The 21,983-nt window shown below is 36.5% G+C and overlaps 2 protein-coding genes and 1 non-coding gene across 3 annotated transcripts; 2 read left to right on the top strand and 1 right to left on the bottom strand.

Moving 5' to 3' along the window:
• Nucleotides 1-3,725: 3,725 nt before the first annotated feature.
• Nucleotides 3,726-3,828, bottom strand: LOC145787022 (U6 spliceosomal RNA). Its single transcript, XR_014291347.1, has one exon. It is a non-coding gene; the product is annotated as a U6 spliceosomal RNA (small nuclear RNA).
• Nucleotides 3,829-13,107: 9,279 nt separating this feature from the next.
• Nucleotides 13,108-15,622, top strand: LOC145786903 (toll-like receptor 7). The gene is made up of 2 exons (XM_082598643.1): nucleotides 13,108-14,801; nucleotides 15,499-15,622. The coding sequence occupies exons 1-2, from the start codon at nucleotides 13,108-13,110 to the stop codon at nucleotides 15,620-15,622; spliced, it is 1,818 nt and encodes a 605-aa protein (XP_082454769.1).
• Nucleotides 15,623-19,177: 3,555 nt separating this feature from the next.
• LOC145786902 (toll-like receptor 7) lies at nucleotides 19,178-19,735 on the top strand. The gene is made up of 2 exons (XM_082598642.1): nucleotides 19,178-19,203; nucleotides 19,276-19,735. The coding sequence occupies exons 1-2, from the start codon at nucleotides 19,178-19,180 to the stop codon at nucleotides 19,733-19,735; spliced, it is 486 nt and encodes a 161-aa protein (XP_082454768.1).
• The last annotated feature ends 2,248 nt before the right edge of the window (nucleotides 19,736-21,983 follow it).

The raw sequence follows: 21,983 nt of genomic DNA, 5'->3' as shown, positions 1-21,983 counted from the left end.
TTTGGATTACGATCTTGTGACCTCGGTTTCTAGAACAGCAACTCCTACGCTTTATTAACAAATGTAGACCAGCTGAAAAAGCAGGGTGGCGTTTATCAAATACTATTATGTAATCCACGAAACGAATGGAAGATCATGCGACAAAAAAACGCGGTTTAAATGCAATGTTTTGTAGTTGCAACAGCGTCTCTCAAAGTAAGTTCAATGTGAACTCGGTTAAATACAAGGCTAGTACTAGGAGTAAGATTACCCGATAAAGTCGATGATGCTCCACGTAAGCTCATCCAGCTGGTGGGAAAATTTTAAACAATAGAATATGAAATATTTCAGAAGATGTGCTGAGAAATGCCTTATATCTCTCAATTTTTAACCTTTATTCGCTCAAAATTTCAGCTCAATAGATGTGAATAAAAGTTAGGAAAAGTCAAGAAATCTCGTCGTCGCAGCCTCAGTGGTTTTAGAGATACAACTGTTGATACAAAAAAGCAGAATTGACAGCTCCCCCCCAACCTTCAAAGGGTTAAGAGTCAAACCAATTCTTTTATAATGTTAAGCTAACTGCAATTACAGGAGCTTGTCTTTCCATGTTTGTTGACATTCCTACCCAAACCAATTTTGTTGTGCAATTTTACTGAAGAAAATTGATGAGATTTTTTCACTATTTATTTAACACTTTCATGCCTGGGCTAGGGCATCTCATGCCTTACGAAATTTTAAACGCTGAAAACCATACGATAAAACTATTCTAAAAAGCTGAAATTTCATGACTTTGTCACAAAGTTCATACGCATATTGGAGATGCTACTCAAAAATTTGTATCTCAGATACTTTTTGAAATACAACGTGGTTTATGACACCTTGTCAGAAACATTTTTGCAGTTTGCTCTTTTTAGGAGCAGAAATTTTCTCCTGTTGTTTCTTTATTCACTGGTGTTACGCGCCGGCGCATAGCACGTGCCCAACTTGCAGAATTGAATCTTTTATAGAAACATCAGCCTATTTGCATTGATTCAACGCCAGTAGACGTCAAATTATTATGGGCATCTCCTTTCGTGCCTCGCCTTGCGTTAGCTTGTGCAGCTGTAACCGAAATGATCGCGCCGCTTTTACAAGACATAAACAACATCAACAGACGTCGAACGTATGTAAGTAATAGTTTAGAGTGAGCTTTGTGAATTGTGGTTGGTGAGAGATGTCTGGTTGGGTAACAACAAAAGGTGCAATTCTGCGCTGGCAAAGCTCTTCTGAACTGTGAAAGAGTTTGCAACTTATAACGTGGACGCTTCATTGCGAACGGCGAAGACAGTGTAGATTTACAGCCAAGCGATGCGTCTTTTGATGTGTCTTACCCCATCACACAGCATCTCAGTGGCGTAGCCCAGGGGGGGGTGGGGGTTACAACCCCCCCCCCTTTGGCACGCGTGTGACATCACGATATTTGATATTCGACACGGGCTATTTTAGCCCCGTGCTAATTAATCGCTAATAACGGAGCTATGAATATCACAGAACCAAAATATTTTGCAAGATAATAGCCATGTGTATTGTGCGTGTAGAAATTAAAATTTTACCCCACCAAGTTATTGAAATAAAGTGTTTGAGATGAAAAAACGATAGAAAGTAGGTTTTTATTCTAATTTCTCGAAAACAGCTTCAAAATTGACCGTTCGAACGCATATTTTTGAATTATAACATGGAGTAATGCTATTTTAAACAAAAATTTACTTTTCCTTATAAATATAAGGCATTTTTGGGCGTTTTTACATTACAAAGAAATTGCACTAATATTTATAACCTCTTAAGTGCGTATAACGACAATTGTCGTCGGAGACAGTCGCTCTTGCTGTGCGTAAGACGACAATTGTCGTTTTCGTGATCGCAGCTATTCATGTCGCTTTTAATTTCGCTTTCCTCTATTCGCTTTGTCTGGAAGGCGCAATTATGGCGTGTGAAGAAACATAGATGCATTGTTTACACTACAATAGTGATTGCAGCCTGACGGAAATCATTAATCCCTAAATCACTCTGTTACTTACGTAGCTTCTGCACTCACTTACAATATAACCACAATTGCAAGAATAAAAAGATTTCATCCTAAATGTTTTTGTTCTGATATGGATTCCTTCCGGTGTTTAAAATTCGAACCACATCTTGCGCGTTCAGTCAGTGTGAAGTCATTTTGATGTAGCCTAATGTTGTAAGCAGTTTCAGAAATATTTTGTTGTGTTCGAAAACATATTTTGTAACATATAGTCAACAAAGCAATAGGGTTTTGTGTTGCTGCTAATGTTAGGACAAGCGTCAGAAAATGATACAGTTCGAATATTTCCAAATTAAACTTAGCCTACGTGTACTTTGTTTAGTGTCCTATAAATGCTTAGAAATTATTCTGTTCTGTGAACTGATGTATTTTTTTCTTCATCATAAACAACTAGTTGAATAATTTCACAATGGTGAAAGGTATAATCACTTGAGAGTAATGCGACTACACCAGAAAACAATAGTCCAGACGGAGACTTCTCCGCAATAGTCGATGAAAAATTAAAAGCAATAGACACAAAAGGAAGTTGAACAAAAGCGTATTGTGCTGCATCATGGGGGTTTGCCAATATCCTAGCAAGCAATAATGCGACGAAACATACTGCGAGTGATGAAATTAAATACGCACAGTAAGGAGAGTTTCGAAAAATTAATTACGCACTTAACGGGTTAATCTACCATATAATTTGTTTGCTCAAATATCAAGCAGGGAAAGGTCAACTCTGGTTTGCCGCTCTTGTCCTGACCTAATTCTCATCGTAGAGAAATAAGCACAGCTTGATATGTCCTATCGTGTCATTGCGAGTGCTAACAGCTTATAGATACTTTGCTTATGTCGATACAACGTTCAGCGGTGTTGCGATACAACCTAAGAAAATCATGAGTTTGTTTCAAATTGCATTCCTCTTGAATGAATGATTTTTTTGTTACGCAAAACTTTTGCAGGAAATATCGGCCGCTTTACAGCGGTTCACCATCGTCAGACGTTGAAACAGTACAAACATTTGATCTGTGAAAGTAATGCCTATCAGCGAAAATGGAAACACATAATGTCATCCAGGCACTGTTTATTGAAAATGAAGACATGCAGCTCGTCATTGCATTGAGAAAAACTGACTTATCAGAATTTTTCGATGACAAGAAATTCCAGTCACAAAAAAATATGACTTGTGCGAAATATTGTACAAAACAGACCGTATTGCAAGTGTAGTAAATTAGCATCGTCAAGTATAATGGTAATGAAATTGAAGCGCACAGCTTTATAAGTAATATTTCGATCAATTAATACAGGGGTCACCAACTGGCGGCCCGCGGGCCGCATGCGGCCCGCCACGCTGTATCGCTGCGGCCCGCGGAAGGTATCAGCGTACAAGTATAACCAAAAATACTTTTCTTGAGGAGTTAAAGAGCACGAAGGCAAAACATACTTTCTGGGAAGCATATTTTCGCTTTTCATACGATTCCACCGACCGACCATTCAGATTATAGTTCTAGGTGGGGGTTGCTTGAAGCTATTCCAATGTGATGTCTAGCCACACTGTCCCAGTGGTTGATTAAAACGTCTGTTTTCGAATTTCCAAAATGTCTGTGAGCATAGGGTTGCTTATTTTAAGTTTGCAAATGTCATGTAAACACTAGTGTGTGTTTCACCGTTATTGTGATTCACGAGCAGTGTTCTCTTTATATGAAATATGGAACGCTTTACGATTTTGCGTGTCATCCTTGCGAAGGGACCATGCTAATCTTCTCTGTATCGTTCCAATTTTAGTATATCTACTGCCGAAGCAAGTTCTGCTAAATGTTGTTAATCAACAAATTCTTGCCACGCTGATAAGCACCGCAAGTGACAGTTGTCTATAACAATGAAAGACGGTTTTATAGACTCTCACAAAAAGGATGAAACTGTTCGTGAATTCCGATAGAATTACGATTTTTGGGTGATTTCCACAAGCATTTGTTTCATGGTGCCTGGTTTCTTTTGCCCTGTTATTGGAGCCTATTTTTCGCTGATATGTTTGCAGGTCACTATTGTTGCCTGTATTACGATGTGTCAAACATCTCCTTGTTTACTGAAATTGTTAATTGCAAGATATCCTTTGTGATGCGAAGTGACAGCACCACTCTTGCTTGGCGATGAATATTCTGATGAAACCGCTCGCCTCGATCGTTTATTAGGTATTGTTAAATAAAAGTCAAAAGTGTTGAAAAAGGAGCTTGGCCTGGCAGTAGCGTTGTTCGATTAATTTTGTTGCTGCGGTATTCTAACATAAATATGAACAACATGTAACGCTGGATACTGGGTACGAAATGGGTTCTTTTCTAGCATAAGAGTCAACCTACCTAAAATTTTAGTAGTGCGGCCCGCCACAGCTCTCCTTAGTGCCAAAGTGGCCCGCATGCAAAAAAGGTTGGTGACCCCTGAATTAATAGATAGAAAAATACCCCGCTTTTGAATAAAACGGTGATGACCAAATCATCATCATCATCGGCCATGCCTGAATAAGGCGTCGGCTACCGTGAGTCTCCACAACGATCGATTATCCATACTTCTAATTAGATTTTCAAAATTTTGGTTTGTCCACGTTGAAAGATTTTTGAAGATTTCCAAACGTGGACGCCCCTGGTGTCTCTGACCAGGAAATCGCCCCATCATTGCCGAGTGTTCAATTCCGCGTTTGCCGTAGACATGCCCGATAAATGTCATTTGCCCTTTTTTGATAGTTGTGATGAGGACGCCAGGGGTGCACCTAGAGCGTCTCCACACTTCTTCGTTAGTGATTTTATCCATCCAGTTAATTCCCATCATTCTACGAATGAACCAAATTTCAGCACTGTTGATTTTCTTCACTATCTTCGGGCATACAGTCCACTGAGTCCAGGATTCACAGCCATATAGCAGAAATGACCAAACACTGTGATTAAAATATCTAATCTCATAATCAACGATAACATGATAAGAACAATCCTTATGATAGCCTGCTATTTCAGATAATATGAAACCAAAGAGTTTACAGAATAGTTGATAAAACTACCATACAACGTTTTTATAGGTAGAGAAAACTTTTTCTCAAAGTTTTCACAAAAAATTTTATGATCAGATCCCCACTGCAATACGTGATGGAAATTTACAGGAAAATCTGCATCAGGCATTGCAGAGTGCAAAAAACAGTGTTGCAGAACGCGTTTTCGAATATTGAATTCTCATCAGTGCAACTACGTTTATATATGCAATAACAACGGTTAAATTTAAACTCAATACAATACATTACAAAGATTATAAGGACATATTCTCAGTGTTCAATTGAATATTAATAAATCCAGAGACATCAGAAAATCGTCGCTAATTAATTGGATACGCTACTATACTACATTGTATTATAATCACTGAAATCATATTGAATTGATATTAATAACAATACCGTCTATTAATTTTCATTGCTTGACTAATAAGTACTGTAAATTAGTATACTTCGGTAGATGTTCATTGTGATGGCTGTTTTGCTTTGAACATTAAGTCTGTTTTAATAAAAAACACCTTAAGCGAGTAATGTCGGTCTGGAATTACATGTGGGAAGTGATTTTCTGATGTCTCTGGATTTATTAATATTCAATTGAAGACTGAGAATATGTCCTTATAATCTTTGTAATGTATTGTATTGAGTTTAAATTTAACCGTTGTTATTGCATACATAAACGTAGTTGCACTGATGAGACTTCAATATTCGAAAACGCGTTCTGCAACACTGTTTTTTGCACTCTGCAATGCCTGATGCAGATTTTCCTGTAAATTTCCATCACGCATTGCAGTGGGGATCTGATCATAAAATTTTTTTTGAACAGTTTGAGAAAAAGTTTTCTCTACCTATAAAAACGTTGTATGGTAGTTTTATCAACTAGCCTGCTATTTCATTATGAAAACCACTGGTAATAGCAAATTTGAGTTTGCTGTTAATCTATGGTTTCGTCCCAAAAATGTTGACATTGTATGGCGGAGTGACCCACGTAGAATAGGTACATCATCCAATCGTCTAGACATGTGTGGTTTGACTAATGACATGGCTAGCTGCCACCCCTCCACAAAACTTTCGTCTCCCTTGGCTTGTGAAAAGGACAACTTGCGGTTCAAGTAACTAATGGTCATCGCATTGACCCGCGCAACGTCTAAAATGTAAGAATTTGCAGACACAGTCCATTTTGCTGATTTCGGCTTGACGCTATAATATGCCATCTTCTGTTCGACGACATCAGTCCCACCCTTGGTAAAATCGTAGAGCTTGATTATTGCAGGTTTTTTCTTTCCGTCATCTTTGGTTACTCCAAGGATTGGCTGCATAGTTGATAAGACCAGAACATTGTTTTATCGGTAGATTTTGGTTTGACTGCGTACGACGTAACGGTAATGTGGTTTCTCGACTCCTCCCAGTAAATTTTAGTACTGAAGGCTTCCCAATCAGTGAGAGATTTTAACTCGCTAACCCCTTTTCTATTGCTTTGCCATTTTCCAACTAAAGTTATGTTTTTGTTCCAAAGCCATTCTGCCTAATCAAGTGAAGTGTAAAAGCGATCAAGGGATATGTTTCGTCCTTGAAGCGAAGAAACTCTGTCAAAATTGTGTACCAACGTTTCCACATATTCCATAGTGGAAGTCAGATAGTGTGGTCCTGGTACACCTACTGGCTTACCCGCATAAGCTATGGCGGTATAGGTGAATGACATACGCGCACTATTTATGCTTCTTAGCAACAAATCATATTTAGCAGGCTTATTTTTTGCCTGAAGCTTATTGCCTGAAGGACACACCAACGCGGATGGAAACAAAGTCTCATCCAGTGAAAGGAAGTCTTCTGGTATTAAAATCTTTTCACAATTTCCAGTAAAATATTGGAAAAGTTCTCTGATTGCTGTAAATCGATCACTTTGCCAGCAATTGGCCCTAGTGCTTTTATCATCAAAACGAATATTTGCAGACAGAAATTTGAATCGGTTCAACGACATTGTCGCACTAAATATAGGATGTCCATATAAATAGGAAAAGCAATGTTAATTCGGTGAAATGTTCGCTTGAGTAGTCCTCTAATACACCACAATCCAATGAATGCTTCTAGTTCCATGGCATCAGTTTGCTGAAAATGTGAAGCATGCCAAGATGTTCGTTGAGCCTCCGATATTCGCGATAGCCTCTCTCGTATACATGTGCTGTAGGGTGCATCATCTGCCCTTTTTCGTTTAAATTTTGTTCTGCAGTTGTTAGAAGTGTTCCTTTTGTCAAAGTAAACACACCTATGAAGTTTTATGCGAAATGATTTGGATCTAGGGGTACCACATCGCGAATGAATTTTTGACATATAGACGTCGAGCGAAAAATGTGAAAAGCCTTGTTTCAGATGGCATGTCTGTGGTATACATATGTACCGTTAGTCCAAAAGCGTCATTATATTGCAAAAAAATATTCGCTGAACTTTATCTAAACTTTAACATTCACTGTTTTGGTCACAAAACACCAATAAATGCACATTGTTTTGCCGAATTTGCAAAATTCTGTATTTTCCGAATTGAAATAACTCAGTTAGAAAAGGCACAGTTGCCTGCTCAACAAAATATGCAGTATCCATTGAACATTGTTGTTCATTTCCTTCTTTCGTAAATTCGGACGCTGCCGATAGCTGCCTTCAACAGTCTGCAGAACAGTTGGGAATCTCTGTCCAGACTTTGCCGATAAAACATGGTCGCATCCAAGCTTGACGCCCCGTTCAGCTGCATCATTCACTACTCTCAGCTGCCTTACAACTGTGCAGCAAGCTGCATATGAAGGACAGCTGTCTCACTGAAGAACATCTTCGTCCATGAAACTTGTACAATGGCCAAGCTTTAGTGCTGCAAAAAGGAACCAGGAATCTTCATTGATTAGATCAGCCAACTTGGTGGCTGACAACATTGGAATCAACCTTAGTTTTCCAAAACCTTCTACAAATCTTTTTAATGGCTGTCTGAAACTTTTCATTTTCTTCAGTATTGCTCTTGCCATTGCTGCTTTCTTAGCTGGCAGTGTCTTGGTGCTGAAAAGGGCTAAGGGAGAAAGTTCTCCAGACAAGTACCATGTGTGTAGCATGAAATATTTGAGCGCTACCTCTGCTACCAGCTTGTCTTCTTCTTTGTATTGGTGTAAGACTTCAATAAAGCGCAAGTCGTTTGTTGGTGCGTTGACTTGGCACGGTGCTAAAAACCAGCACCAGCCATAGCACGACAAGATAAATTTGACAAGACGTTTAAACTTTGCAATTTGTATGTAATACACCTTTTGCACGTCATGAACCAGTATGTCTGATAGAATGCAAAGGGATAAGTGTTCAACCATGTCGGAGTCGGTGTTTTTGTGATAGCAAAATACTGGATGCACAGTTGCTTGGGCATGTGTCCAGTGAAAGCCCTGGATTTCATTTTGCAATTGAAAGGAATAATTCTCTGAAAAGTCCATTGCAATCAAAACATCACCTTCTTGCAAATTTTTTTTTCTGGACTTGTAATAATTTGATTGTGCTTTGGACACATAACTATGTGGAAGAAGTTAGACCAGCTTCTCAATCAAGGTTTCTATGAAATCTGAAACACTCGTGATCATCGTAACAATTTCTGCTCTATCAACTGTTGTCCACTGTTTAAAAGTGATGTCTTCATCATGATCCTCAAACAGCGAGTTAAGGTGGCTTTTCAAAACTTCTGAAGATGGACATTGGTCGCACTTGCAAAACATGCATTCTCTTGAGGTAATATCACATACCAAGAAAGCAAGTCTGTAAGATTCTGCCAAATTTCCCGCTTCTATCAGTAACTTGGAATTATCATGAATTAGACACACACAAACTGAATGGGTTCCGGAAGCTCCTGACAAAACGCACCACTTTGGCCTTAATGTGCAAAATTTTGACAAACCAAACTTCATATCTGATTGTCTCTTTTAAACTCCTGATACAATAATTCATTTAGTGTCACCAAAACCAATCTGTTTTGTTGATAGCATTTTTTGCCCACAGACACTTTATCCTTTTGACTTGGAAGTAACCTACTAAATTCATCATCTTCATAGAACTTCAACACAGAATCAATAATCTCTTGAGGGAAAGCCCTTTGTCGACGTGGTTGAGGTTTTGGAAGATTGGTTTTGGTGACACTAAATGAGTTGTATCAGGAGTTTAAAACGAGACAACCAGATATGAAGATTGGTTTGTCAAAATTTTGCACATTAAGGCCAAAATGGTGCGTTTTGGTAGGAGCTTCCGGAACCCATTCAGTTTGTGTTTGTCTAATTCATGAGAATCCCAATTTAACGTTGTAACTGTTGTATAAGACGTTGTAACCGGCCACGGAATTGGTTTTAACGTCTCCCCTCAGTCAGTTGTTTAAACTGTTCTACCTATCCTTTCTTCACTTTAAAAAATGCATGGTACATTTACTACAGCAAACTACCTCATTTCTACTCAATTATCCCACTTCATATTTGGAAGCTAGAAAGCCAAGGATATTATCTTTCATTTAAGCCAAGTTGCAGAAAAATCGAAGTAGAGTGTTTTTTGCTATAAGCGATCAAAGTTTCGTCATGCATGAATGATCACAAATAGTCATGTGTGAAACTAGCCACTTGGTGGCCTGTAGTGATATAACAACAAACAAAAAATATATCTTTTCAGAACCTCCTTACTTTGGATAACTCATATGCATTGGAATTTTCAAGTTACCATTTGAAACACCTTCATAATAGCCTAATAGGTCAAACAAAATTTGCAGTTAATTTTTACGCATGAGCAATCACGAAAAGGGCCAATTTTCAATTGCCGATTTCTCAAAAAGTACTGGGCCGATTTTGGTAAAATTGGTATCATTTTTCTCAGAATTGCATAGAAATTCTACATATAAAATTTCATAAAAATCTACCACATACGGTTCCACAACTGTACCAGTAGCCACGAAATGACCCCAAAATAACAAAAAATGACATAATTTAATCCAATTGTGGTACCCCTAGATGTTAATGAATTCTTCTGAAAAATTGCACATCTTCAACAATCATAAAAAGGAACATTTTAATCCACTGCAGAAAATCAAAGAAAAAAATGAGGGGCAGATGATGCACCCTAATGTGCTGGTGCTTGAAACAATGATGTAGATCATCTCTGCTTTAAATAAGAAACGCCATGCATCATACGACGTCGTTGCATATTGATAATCGCAATTTACTCCTGGTAAACTGTGCACCACATTAGCAGAGTTTTGTCTTTCTCTTATTGATGGTTGCTTGGTACTGCAAACAACTTTCACTCTACTTCTTTGGTCAACAACCACCGACATTCGCTCCTCTTCTGGTCAGGCAATGTATGGTAATTTTCCTCATCCAAGGTGCTATCTAATGGTTTGACGGCATGGCTCCTACGACGTTGGGACTGCCTATGTCTGACGGTCACGACCTCATCTTCGTTACTCTTGTCAGATGTTAGCGGACCACCTTCACCATCAGATAAAGGCAAATCAACATCACTATCCGAAAAATTTGCATCTCTTTCATCTTCGGTTGCTAATAAATTTGCCGTTTGCCTTGCATCATAATACACATTCGAAACCATAATTTTGAACTGTGGTATAAGGTACACACGGGCCACTTGCTGAAACAAAATGACTTCATTTTGCAAGAAAAATAAATCCAACATAGGGTGTGAGAAGATTTTTTTCTTCAACTGTTCGTGTTTTGAGCAATTAAGAAGTTAAATTTAATAATACAATAATTGGAGGAAAGAGCAGATATTCGTTACAATTATTATTCAGACGCTATACTATCCCTTGCTGGCAGAGTCAGCCATTTGCATTGATTCAACGTTGGCAGATGTTGAATCGTTGTTGAGTGACTGATTTTGATAGCCGAGGTGACGCAACTACTGTATCGCATTTTTCGCTCGATTTTGCCATTGTAAAAACATAGCTTCATTCTTACTTTTGACTGACGATGAAAACAGCAGTTTTCGAAACGTTTGAATAATATGTTCGCTAATGTGTTAGCTTTGATATTCATAGTCCGAATTTCCTCTAAATCCTACGGTTATGCTCCGAAGTTTATTACTTTACTTCTGGCCTTTTCAATATCAAATTAATTGGGCCATAAAACATATTTTTTTCATATAGCCTAATGATGTAACCTGACTTGTAATATCACCATGGTATTATGTGCATTTATACATTACTCCTGTACGCAACGTTGGTCTTTAGCATACCAACATATCGTACATGTCGTTTTATTTGGACAATTGCTCATAGTACTCCCAGAGCGAAATATACTGCAAACGTGTTGCAGATAATCTATATCGCACTTTTAGAGGAATTCATCAGTACGATTTTACATAATTCAAGAGTTTGCCGCAATAATCAGGAATGTTTTGTGTCTTATTCAAAGTATTCTTCTTCTCATAAATAATAAAGTGCCATGAGACATCAAAATGACGTAGAATAGCTGTAAAGTTTATAAGTTTTGCGCAAAGAAATTGAAATGAGCCAGGATACTTTGTTTTCTGTCCGATATAAACTCATCCATATTTGTCTAAATAGGTTGAATGACAGTAAATTGGCATAATTTGACTGTTACAACCGATTACACAAATATGTGAAACGTATAATGATTTTTACAATGATGGGACCGCTTGAAGTACCTCTCATTCTTCATTGTAGGGACGCTGTGAACTCATAACGAAAATCAATGACCTAGAATTCATTACACCGTGGTGCTGACAAAACACGTTATGTATGCAGCATGACAGGTGTTATATTATATTGTATCGACGCTCTACGAGATAGATACAAGTGAATATACTTGCAAGAATCTAGGGTACGATAAGGCGTTGTGAAACCAATAATCGAGCAATTTTGTTATGATTATGGGAATACAACATGCATCAAAAAGAATCAAATCAAAAATAAATCTATTGCTGTCAAACGTCGTCGTAATCACCGAATTGACATAGTTTGTTTGTTGGCCGGCCAAGCGTAACTAATCAGGCTACAATACGTCTTCACAGTTCAGTTGAGTTTTGTTTTTATTTTTGACCATCACAGCGAAAAAGAGGTCTAGAAAAAGGCAAATGACACGAGAGTGGGAAAAACGAAAGATTTGTTTCTTTATTATAAAAATCAGGCAGCTTTCAAATTTGACCCGCGTTCATAAACACGTTTATTAACAAACTTTAATAATATGTATTACAAACATGTTAATATCATTCAACGCTCAAAGGCCTTGCGATTGTTTTTCCAGCGGTAAAAGATTCTAGTTCATAACTGAAAGAAGTTATAAGCGGTTAAACTTTAAGGCACTTTGTGCCCCTGCCCAGAAAAACATCGTCTCAAAAAGCCCAGATATGAAAGAGTTAAGTATTTCAATAACAGGCAATGCTGCATATAATAAAGATGAGGCCTTCCATGGTTCATGGTTGGTCTACACAAGGAGAACTATGATGAATCTTTTTCTTTTCAACTTTTAAAGAGGTACTAAAAGAAAAACCTGACTTGGCGATTTTCCACGTTCTTTGTGTTTAACATGCTACCATAAAACGATTTTCAATAAAATTTTGCCCCATTGCGGTCTGACCACCATTGTGCGCGTGCTTTTGTCAGAGCTTTCAAAACTAGATTGGGCCTGAGCAACGAAGCGTGCGACTGTACAGTCTACGTAACAAAAGACTAGCAATCAACCGATCACGCAATAATTGTTACTGCGGGCAATTTGACTGTAGGCTATTTATGTATGTACATCAAAACAGCACATTTCAACATCAAAACAGCAGACAGTTTGCTCAAAACATCAGATGTGGTAACGTGGCTTTTGTTATTACTGTCTTTTATTACGTATTCTCGAGCAATGTTTGAACGTTTTGGTCATTTTGAAAAAAATGAAAATAAATGAAACAGTGGACTTTGGGCCTTGCCAGCGCCATTGAAAACAATTTATTTTCGGTAATTGTTTTTGAAATGTATTCTTGAATGTTCAGTTTACTCATTTTAATGCTTAATTCCGGTTTGAAATTTTCATTTAGTATGCCTTTAAGGAAAATGTTAAAATTGCTTTTGTATTTACTGGCTGCTCATTTGTTGCTTGTCAAACTTTCCGCTGGAAGATGCCCTTGTGAGCAACCTCGTTCCATCATTATAGAGGAGACTTTGATTGACAATAGCATCTTAGGTATGTATCATGTCGTTGAGACTTCACCTTGGATGCAAGTTCCTTTAGTTTATGCTGACTGCTCTTTTAGAGGATTAACATCCATTCCAAAAAACATACCAAAGGAAGTGCAAGTTCTGAATATGGAGAAAAACGTTATTTGGAATTTGACAAAACATGACTTTGAAAGTTATTCAAATCTAATATTTCTTACTTTAGTTTATAACTGCAATGCTAATAACAATGAGCCGCTCCCTCGTTGTCCACAGCATCTTTCAATCGAACCCAGCGCATTCAAAAACTTAATATTCTTAAAATTTCTATCCTTGGCAGATAATTTTTTGACAGAATTTCCACAAGATCTCCCATCTTCTTTGGAGATTTTGGACATATCCGGAAGTTCAATTCCTGCCATAAGAAAGAAAGATGTTGCCCACTTGTCAAAACTAAAAGCGCTTTTTGCTTTATTTGTTGATTCGCCTAGTTGGGAACCACACTTCTGGTTGGATAACGATGTCTTCTTCCCAGCAAAATATTCTCTAAATGTTTTAAACTTCAAAGCAACTACGTTTCCTCAAGTACCTTCGAATGTTTTCACTCCAAACTTAATAGCTTTAGATTTATCCCTGAGCGAGATAACTGTGATAAAATCCAACGCCTTCGTCAGAGCTTCTCAATTACAGCTTTTAATATTGCAGGGTGTGGCAGCAGTTCACACTTCTTTGGTAATAGAAGAAGGAGCGTTTGATAATTTAATTAATTTAATATTTTTAGACTTATCTGTAAACTTTATAAACTTATTACCAGACAAGATCTTTATCAAAAACATTAACCTTAAAACTTTGGATTTATCATTTAATTGCTTGTGGAAGTACGTTGCTGATCCAAAGTTTGTATCATACACCAGAATAGAATCTTTATACCTTGGTTTTAATCTACTTTGTACCTACACCCAAAATGTTACATATAATACTTCATTTATTCTTGGTGACAGTTTTAGAACTATGAAACATCTAAAACACTTGTCTTTCAGTGCACCAAACAATTCACAGGTCATGACTTTTAAGTCTGATTTTGTTGCTAATGGATTATATCTTTTCCACATAACTGTTAGAAGCTTAGACGTGCTAAGGGAGTTACCATTTTTATCTACTTTAAATCTAGACTTTTGTCATGTTCATCGTATAAATATAGGAGCTCTTTCAGGTTTTCAAAATATTACATCAGTGACTCTTTCTCATAACAACTTGGAAGAGAAAAAAAATTCTTTTTCTGGAAGCAACATTTTAACATTCTGGAAGCAACAACCAATTAATCATGAAAAAGTTGCTGATGAAAACCTGAAGCAAAATCAGTGCAATTCCAAAGCAATACTTGACTATTCTGAAAATAAAATAAGCAAACTATACGAATCCTTGTTTGATTTTGCTTTTTTTGCTCATTGGTTGGATTTATCATCAAACCTCATCGAAGTTACATCGAATCACGATTTTGATTCAATGCCTCTCCTTTGCCACATTGATCTTCGTTCTAATCCTATTACCAATGTAGGAAACCAGGCTTTTCTCAGGTTAAGCAACCTGCAATTCCTGTTTATCAACAGCACACAGCTTAATCCAACTTCTGATGCTTTGGCATTTTTGCAAAATTTAAATCAATTGATCAATTTTGAATACACCTACTCGGGAACGCATTTATTCACGTTATTATTGTGGGTTCCAAACTTACTCATTGCAAAAACAAAAGTAATAGATTTTTCGGGTAATTTTGTATACTATTCACTGCTTCAAGTGCCTATCCTCAGAGCATTTCCTTTTGTTAATAAAATTGTATTACAATCTTGTCAACTGCAAGATAAATTGTTCCGTTTGAACAATTACCAGGTAATGCATCTTGATGTAACTGACAACTTACTCACTTCTCTTTCAATTCAAACTTTAAGAAACTTCACTGCTTTGGAAACTCTTCTGTTTTCAAACAATAAGATTCAGTTTTTTGACAGCAATGTTCTTAAGTTCTTCCCTAAGCTGGAAATATTAGATCTTTCATTCAATAAAATCACTCACATAATTCCAGGGATCTTTGAAAACAACTCTAGTGTCCAGTTGCAATTGAAACGATTCAGTTTGTACAACAATTACATCACAAATATTGGGCCTGATGTTATTCCACTTTCAGTTCTGCAACAACTAACATTTTTAGACTTGCGCTTCAATGCATTGGAGTGTGATTGTCATCTAAATGAAAACATTGGATTTTACTTTAAGAATAGACATGTCAGTTTGTATCAATTTCCTGGTTTTTTTTCCAAATGTACAAGGATCATTGATAAATATTATGGAGGATGCGTCCAATGTCTCTCACCTCATTCTCTATATGGTCGTTCCTTAATTGATTATTCATCAACTGTAGCCTGTAATAATGTTTTATGCATTGCTCTGTGCATCGGATTTACAACATTTACAACATTTTCAATGTTTGTGTCTCTACTGTTTTCATTCAAGAAATGGAAAATTTGGTTAGCTAGCTATTAGGGCGGGTCACGAAATCACTTTTTTTTGATATCCATCTGCCTCATACGGATTTTGATAGATAGACACCTAAAACTGTTGTATACAAAATTTCAGCTCATTTGAACAATGGTTTGGGATGAGGAAATCGCGTTTAATTTTTGCCGAAAATCGCAAAATTGGGTAAAAATGCGAAATTTTAGATTTTGTTCAATCTATATTTTTCTAGTGAAATTCGTTTGCTGTGGCCTTATACTTATTTTTTAGACAGTTATGGACTTACTGAAGTAAGTTAGAGCTGCAGACATTGCATTCTAATATTTATTGTAGTAGTATTAAAAATTAAATTTTTGCCGAAAATCGCAAAATTGGGTAAAAATGCGAACTTTTGGATTGCCTTCAATCTATACTTTTAAAGTAAAGCATGACTTTAAATTATTATTTATGGAAGATATGGACTCACTGCAGATAGTTATAGCTGCAGGAGACTGCATTTTATTATTTATTGCGGCAGTATTAAAAATTGAATTTTTGCCGAAAATATCAAAAACAGTAAACTTTAGAGTGTCAAGTGTTGGCTGTCATTGTCAGTGACATAAAATCCTGCTTTGATTCAGATGATGCATGGAGTTTTCGGGAGTTCAATTGGGAAAGAATCATTCCCTCTCTTCTAAATCCAGAAACGGTTTTGCTTGCTTCTGTAACAATCTTAATAGCCCTTTCAATTGACTGGGTGTGATTCGCAATTTTACCAAACAGTAATGGAACCTTTCTGATTTTTTCCAACTGAAATGATCCAAGCTCCGTTGTTAAAACTGGTTCCGTTGGATTTTCCCAGTTTATCATTTTGGTATAATCCTCCGCTTTAAAATTGAGTGTTGGTACGTTGAACTGTCTCACACTGTCATCTCCAAATCTATTTTGACCACGTATCTTTCTTATAGTATCGACCGCTTTTCCTTGTATTATTGGGTCATTGTCAGCGATCATTGCCAGAAGGAGGTTCTCGCTATTGGCACTGTATGCATTTCTTTGCATATAAGGTTTTACAATGTTTTGAATTTTTTCTGGAAGCAGTTTAACTCTTTGCAGTGATTCAAATATATGGCACGGAGCATCTTTGTAGAGTGGCTGACATTTGATCCTAAACCACAATGGAGCATAATTTGTTACAATGAAGTTAACTAAGTGTAGAAGATTCTCACTAGATTTTTCATTCAAATTGTGTTGACTTATATACAAACGACAAACCCTGGATGCAAGTGTAAGCCAGCGAGCATGATTTAGTGGCCCAATTTTTGATTTAATATGTGGTGAAATTTGTCCCGTTGTAATGGTGTGTGTGATCTCGTATAAATATTTTTGGTCGCATGATAAATCTTTAACAACATCGCCAGGTAATTCTGGAAGTGGAAGCCCAGCATCATCAGTTATTGGGGTGAAGTTATTATTGATAGACAAATCTTCAACATTTTTACAAAGACGACCAATAGGTCCTTTGAATGATTCATTTCCAGTGGTTGGCCCGTCCAGTTCAATAAACAAGTGTCGAAATGGCAGTTCGTTTGTGTGTAACTCACAAATCAACCATACTAATCTGTGACCTAATTCTTTTTCAACAAGAGCAATTACTCCACCGAATCTTCCTGTGTTCACATTAGTTGAATCACAACCAATAAAATGCATACATCGTGTCATATTCTTATTTTTGATCACATCATATATGCAATTAGCTACATCTTGACTGCGTCCACTGTCTGGAGTCACATGTGTTAGAAACTCTCCACCAGGCTGTTTTACGATTGTATAATGTTCTCTTCTTACGAGATGGTGTCCACCAGTTTCATGCCTTTTCTCCATTGTTAGATCTTTTCTCCCATCAAAAAATAAGCCCTGATGTAAAACATATTGCAATGGACATACAGCTGATTGAACATTTTCGTTTCTTATTGCTTCTTTATCTCTTCTAATTTTGTTGTGATCAATTATTAATTGTGTGTCATCTTTCGTGACCACGCCCAAATCAACAAGGAGCGCAGTACAGATGGCTGCTGTGGCGCGATTCGAAATGCCAAATCTCTCCGATTCGATCACGGTAGTCCTTAAAATGTTTTGATGCCAGTCCGTTACAAATCTCTTTTTTTCTTCACTCTGTGATGTTGTTGGAAAATCTGCTTCATATTCTGATTCTGAATTCACAATTGATGCCAAACTTGATGAATCAGAAAAACTATCAATAGGCTCGTTATTATATGCCTGCGTTGATTGACGTGATCCTTCCACAGCTTTAGAATAATTTTTTTTTTGTAGATGTGATGTTTCAGCACGGTGAATATTCTGTATCTGATAGCTGCTAGGTCTATCAGAATTTCTTAGTCTTTGATCCATAACAAAATGAAGGTCTACTAATGGGAGTTTAGCATCTGTTGCACATTTGCATCTTGTGTGAGCCTTGTATTTGCAACCATCGCAACCATAATCACTACAAAGCCAAATCGGACAATTACATTTGATGATATCTACAATTCTATCTAATCGTTCCATAAACAATTTCTTCTTCTTTGCGGTTAGACTTTTTCTCTTCAAACTGCTATAATCTTTACTGTGACGTACCAATTTATTCCGAATGGATTTATCATCCTTGAGAGGTATGTTGGAACCAGCCTTGATAAACATATTCTTAATGGGTTGAATGATATTTTCAATTTCTTTTATCTCATTAAAATTCCCGACACATCTCTCTTTCAAAAGATTTAAGTAATTAAAAACATCTCTTAGTGTAGGCAGTTCAGCCAGTGGAAGTGGCTTAGATGGTCCGACAATATGACAAACTTTATATCTTGTACTTCTTAGAGTTCTCGGCATTTCCGTTTATACAGTTTTGTAGGTATTATTTCATGTACAATTACTTAATTAATAATTAAATATTAATAAATCTGAAAAATACAAAATTAAGATTAGTGATGTGCGACAAAAATTCAATGTTAATACTACTGCAATAAATAATAAAATGTAATCTTTGCAGCTACAACTATCTTCAGTAATTCTATAACTGTCTTATAAAATAAGTATAAGACCACAGCAAACGCATTTCGCTTGAAAAATATAGATTGAACATAATTCAAAATTTTGCGTTTTTTGTAATTTTCGAAAAAAATTCAATGTTTAATACTACTACAATAAACAATAAAATGCAATCTCTGCAGCTCTAACTTACTTCAGCAAGTCCATAACTGTCTAAAAAATAAGTATAAGGCCACAGCAAATAAATTTCACTTGAAAAAGATAGATTGAACAAAATCTAAAATTTCGCATTTTTACCCAATTTTGCGATTTTCGGCAAAAATTAAACGCGATTTCCTCATCCCAAACCATTGTTCAAATGAGCTGAAATTTTGTATACAACAATTTTAGGTGTCTATCTATCAAAATCCGTATGAGGCAGATGGATATCAAAAAAAAGTGATTTCGTGACCCGCCCTACTAGCTATGCTACAAAGTCTGTGCGTTCAAACATCACCAACATTCATTTAGACTAAACCCAACAGTGTTTGTTCATCATGGATTTGTGGTCTATGATCAACATAACGCGAAAGTGGGTGATTGGGTGGAAAATGTTTTGATCCCAAATCTTTGTGACAAGCCGCCATATTACAATCTTGGTGTAGTTCAGAGAGATGTTGAATGCGGGTCTTCTCCTTTGAAGCAAATTCTTCATCGAATTGAAGCGAGCAGAAAAGTGATCATGGTGCTCAGTGGAGAGTACCTAAACAGCCACGAAGGAAAGTATCTTATTTCAGTTATAGAGCATCTTGAATACGAGAGTGGCTTGAATCGCAGCGTCTGGATAACGTTTGAAAATGACATTCAAGCTGGAGGACTTATTCGAAGAAAGAAAAGACGAAACGAAACTTCGATGTTGCAAGTTCCTGAATCTGCAGATGATTTTCCAATATTTTGGAATTTGCTTCGAGAGCTTCTTAAAAGTGTGTAGAACTTTCTTCAAAATTCAATATTTGTGAAGTTTGAATTTCTTGTATTTTATGTTGATGTAATATGAATGATAAGGCCACCCTCTTTTTCACTCTAAAATGTAGGCCTTTTAATTGTTAGTCGCTTTCATTTTTACGTAGCTTTTTGTGAAATAAACTTATTTGAAATCTTTGCATCATGCATAAGACACAGTTGATAGGACTATTTCATTTCCATAAACGATTGCTTCACCCTATTAAAGCACAACGTTTATGTCGCTGTAACATAATATATGCTTGCTTACAAAAATACATTGACAAAAAAATTATTTGTTAACATTTCATGCTGGATTTTAAAACTTTTAAAACTCCCAGTAGAGTTAGTTGTGAGGAAGGTTTTGTTTTAGACTTGCACGTTATTTTTTTGGCTAATTTTAGCTTACTGTTGAAGATAAAGCTAAAGCCAAATAATAAAGTAACAGTTAACTATCCAAGAAATTAACATTGCGTAGCATCTTTTCACAAATTGGGACTAGATGGGCAAATTTTCAAAAAAGGGGACTTTTAGCGGTAGAGTTATTTTAAAAAGGGCACTTATCGCGCGTAAAAGATGTGAAAAAGGGCATTTTTTTCCCAAGCGTAAAACATGTAGGTTAAGTTTAAAACTGTAAATTTCTCAGGCAAATTGTGGGTAAAAAGGCATAATATACCTAGACTAAACTTCTGAGACCCATAAATGATTGCTATATTCATTCCCGCCCACAATATTTTATAAATAATAATGTATTGAAATTTAATCTAGCAACATTTAGTTGCAGAGGTCTCTTGTACTTATGTAAAAACAAACAACTACGATAATAATCTATGAAACACAACTGCTAAGATATTAGCCTATAATGAGTTGAATTTTTGCAGAATTAGATGATTCTAAAGAGCTGGTATTTTATTTTGATGAAAATCAGGAAACAAACTTAATTCAGACATTTAGAATCTCACACAAAATTTGAGGTACTCACAACACAAATTGCTAATTAATCTGCTTGAATGGAACATTGAGGATATTATAAGCAGTGATGGGCATTATCGGCGATAATTATCGGCGATAAATTTTTATCGCCTATCGTTATCGCTCAATTATTTTTTCAGTTATCGTTTATTGTTATCGCCAAAGGCAATATTTGATTATCGCCGATAAATTTCATTTCAGATCAACACACAAGTGGAAAGACCATGAAAAGTAATATTTTTACTAGCTACCTAGTTAATGAAACTAAAATTGAAAACAGTTCTTCTTCAGTACCTGAAGTGTGTGTGCACAGGTCGTTGTCAGAGGAGGGGCACGCCCCATCTGCAGCGACGGCCCTGACAACACAATAATTTTTAGAGTTGCAAATTGCAATGGAATGAAATGCATGCAACAATTCTCTTGTTGTTTTGCTGCAATCGGCAATCGCGAGTGAAATTTACAATTAAAATGTAAGCGCACAGGCGGAAAAGCTTCCTTTGTAGCGAAGCGAAAGAAATTGGCAAGTACAAGTAAGCATTGCAGCAGAAAGAGAACTCTGATTGCAGCATTGTGCATTTTACCGCACTTTTCAAGATCAAGACTCTGGAGAGTGGGATTTTATTGCATAGACTTAGATTAGGGGTGTAGCAAGTTAAAAGTTGTTCCTGTTTAAAGTTAAAGAAAATTAGCCATGCAGTGAGTATGAAGTAGATAGGCTATAGTATGTATGATCATCGAGAAAAGATGCAAGAACAATACAGTAGGCCTATAGTTCAGTGCTCTCCCCAGAGCGAAAAAAGTAGAGAGGGGGATACCTGCCCAAAGTGAGAGAGCACCAAAATGTTAACCTAATGAACAAGTCATAAAAAAGCCGGTCACATAATAAACGCCATAAGTTTTCGTGGAGCAACAATATTATGAATGCTGAATGGTAATTTTGCAAATCAGACTTAACAAATAACTAATTAATATAATAAAAAATCGGTTTATAAGGAGAGGCCACAGAGACAAATTTTTTTTCGTCATGTTGATGAAAACAGTTCGTGCTGCATGGGATGGGGCAGCGCTAATCAAGAAAAAAATAAATTATTATTGTTATCGGACATTATCGACGATAATTTTATCGTTTATCGTTATCGCTTAACTTTTTTTTGATTTATCGTTTAACGTTATCGCTTTAGGCATTTTTCGTTTATCGATTATCGTTATCGCTTAACTGAAAAATGAGTTATCGCGCCCAACACTAAAGTACCGTAAAGTCAAAG

Source organism: Aplidium turbinatum, chromosome 17, assembly GCF_918807975.1.
Source record: "Aplidium turbinatum chromosome 17, kaAplTurb1.1, whole genome shotgun sequence".
In the NCBI taxonomy this organism is placed as follows: Eukaryota; Metazoa; Chordata; class Ascidiacea; order Aplousobranchia; family Polyclinidae; genus Aplidium; species Aplidium turbinatum.
Note: the sequence above shows the minus strand (reverse complement) of the source record. Positions and strands in the feature narration are given on the sequence as shown.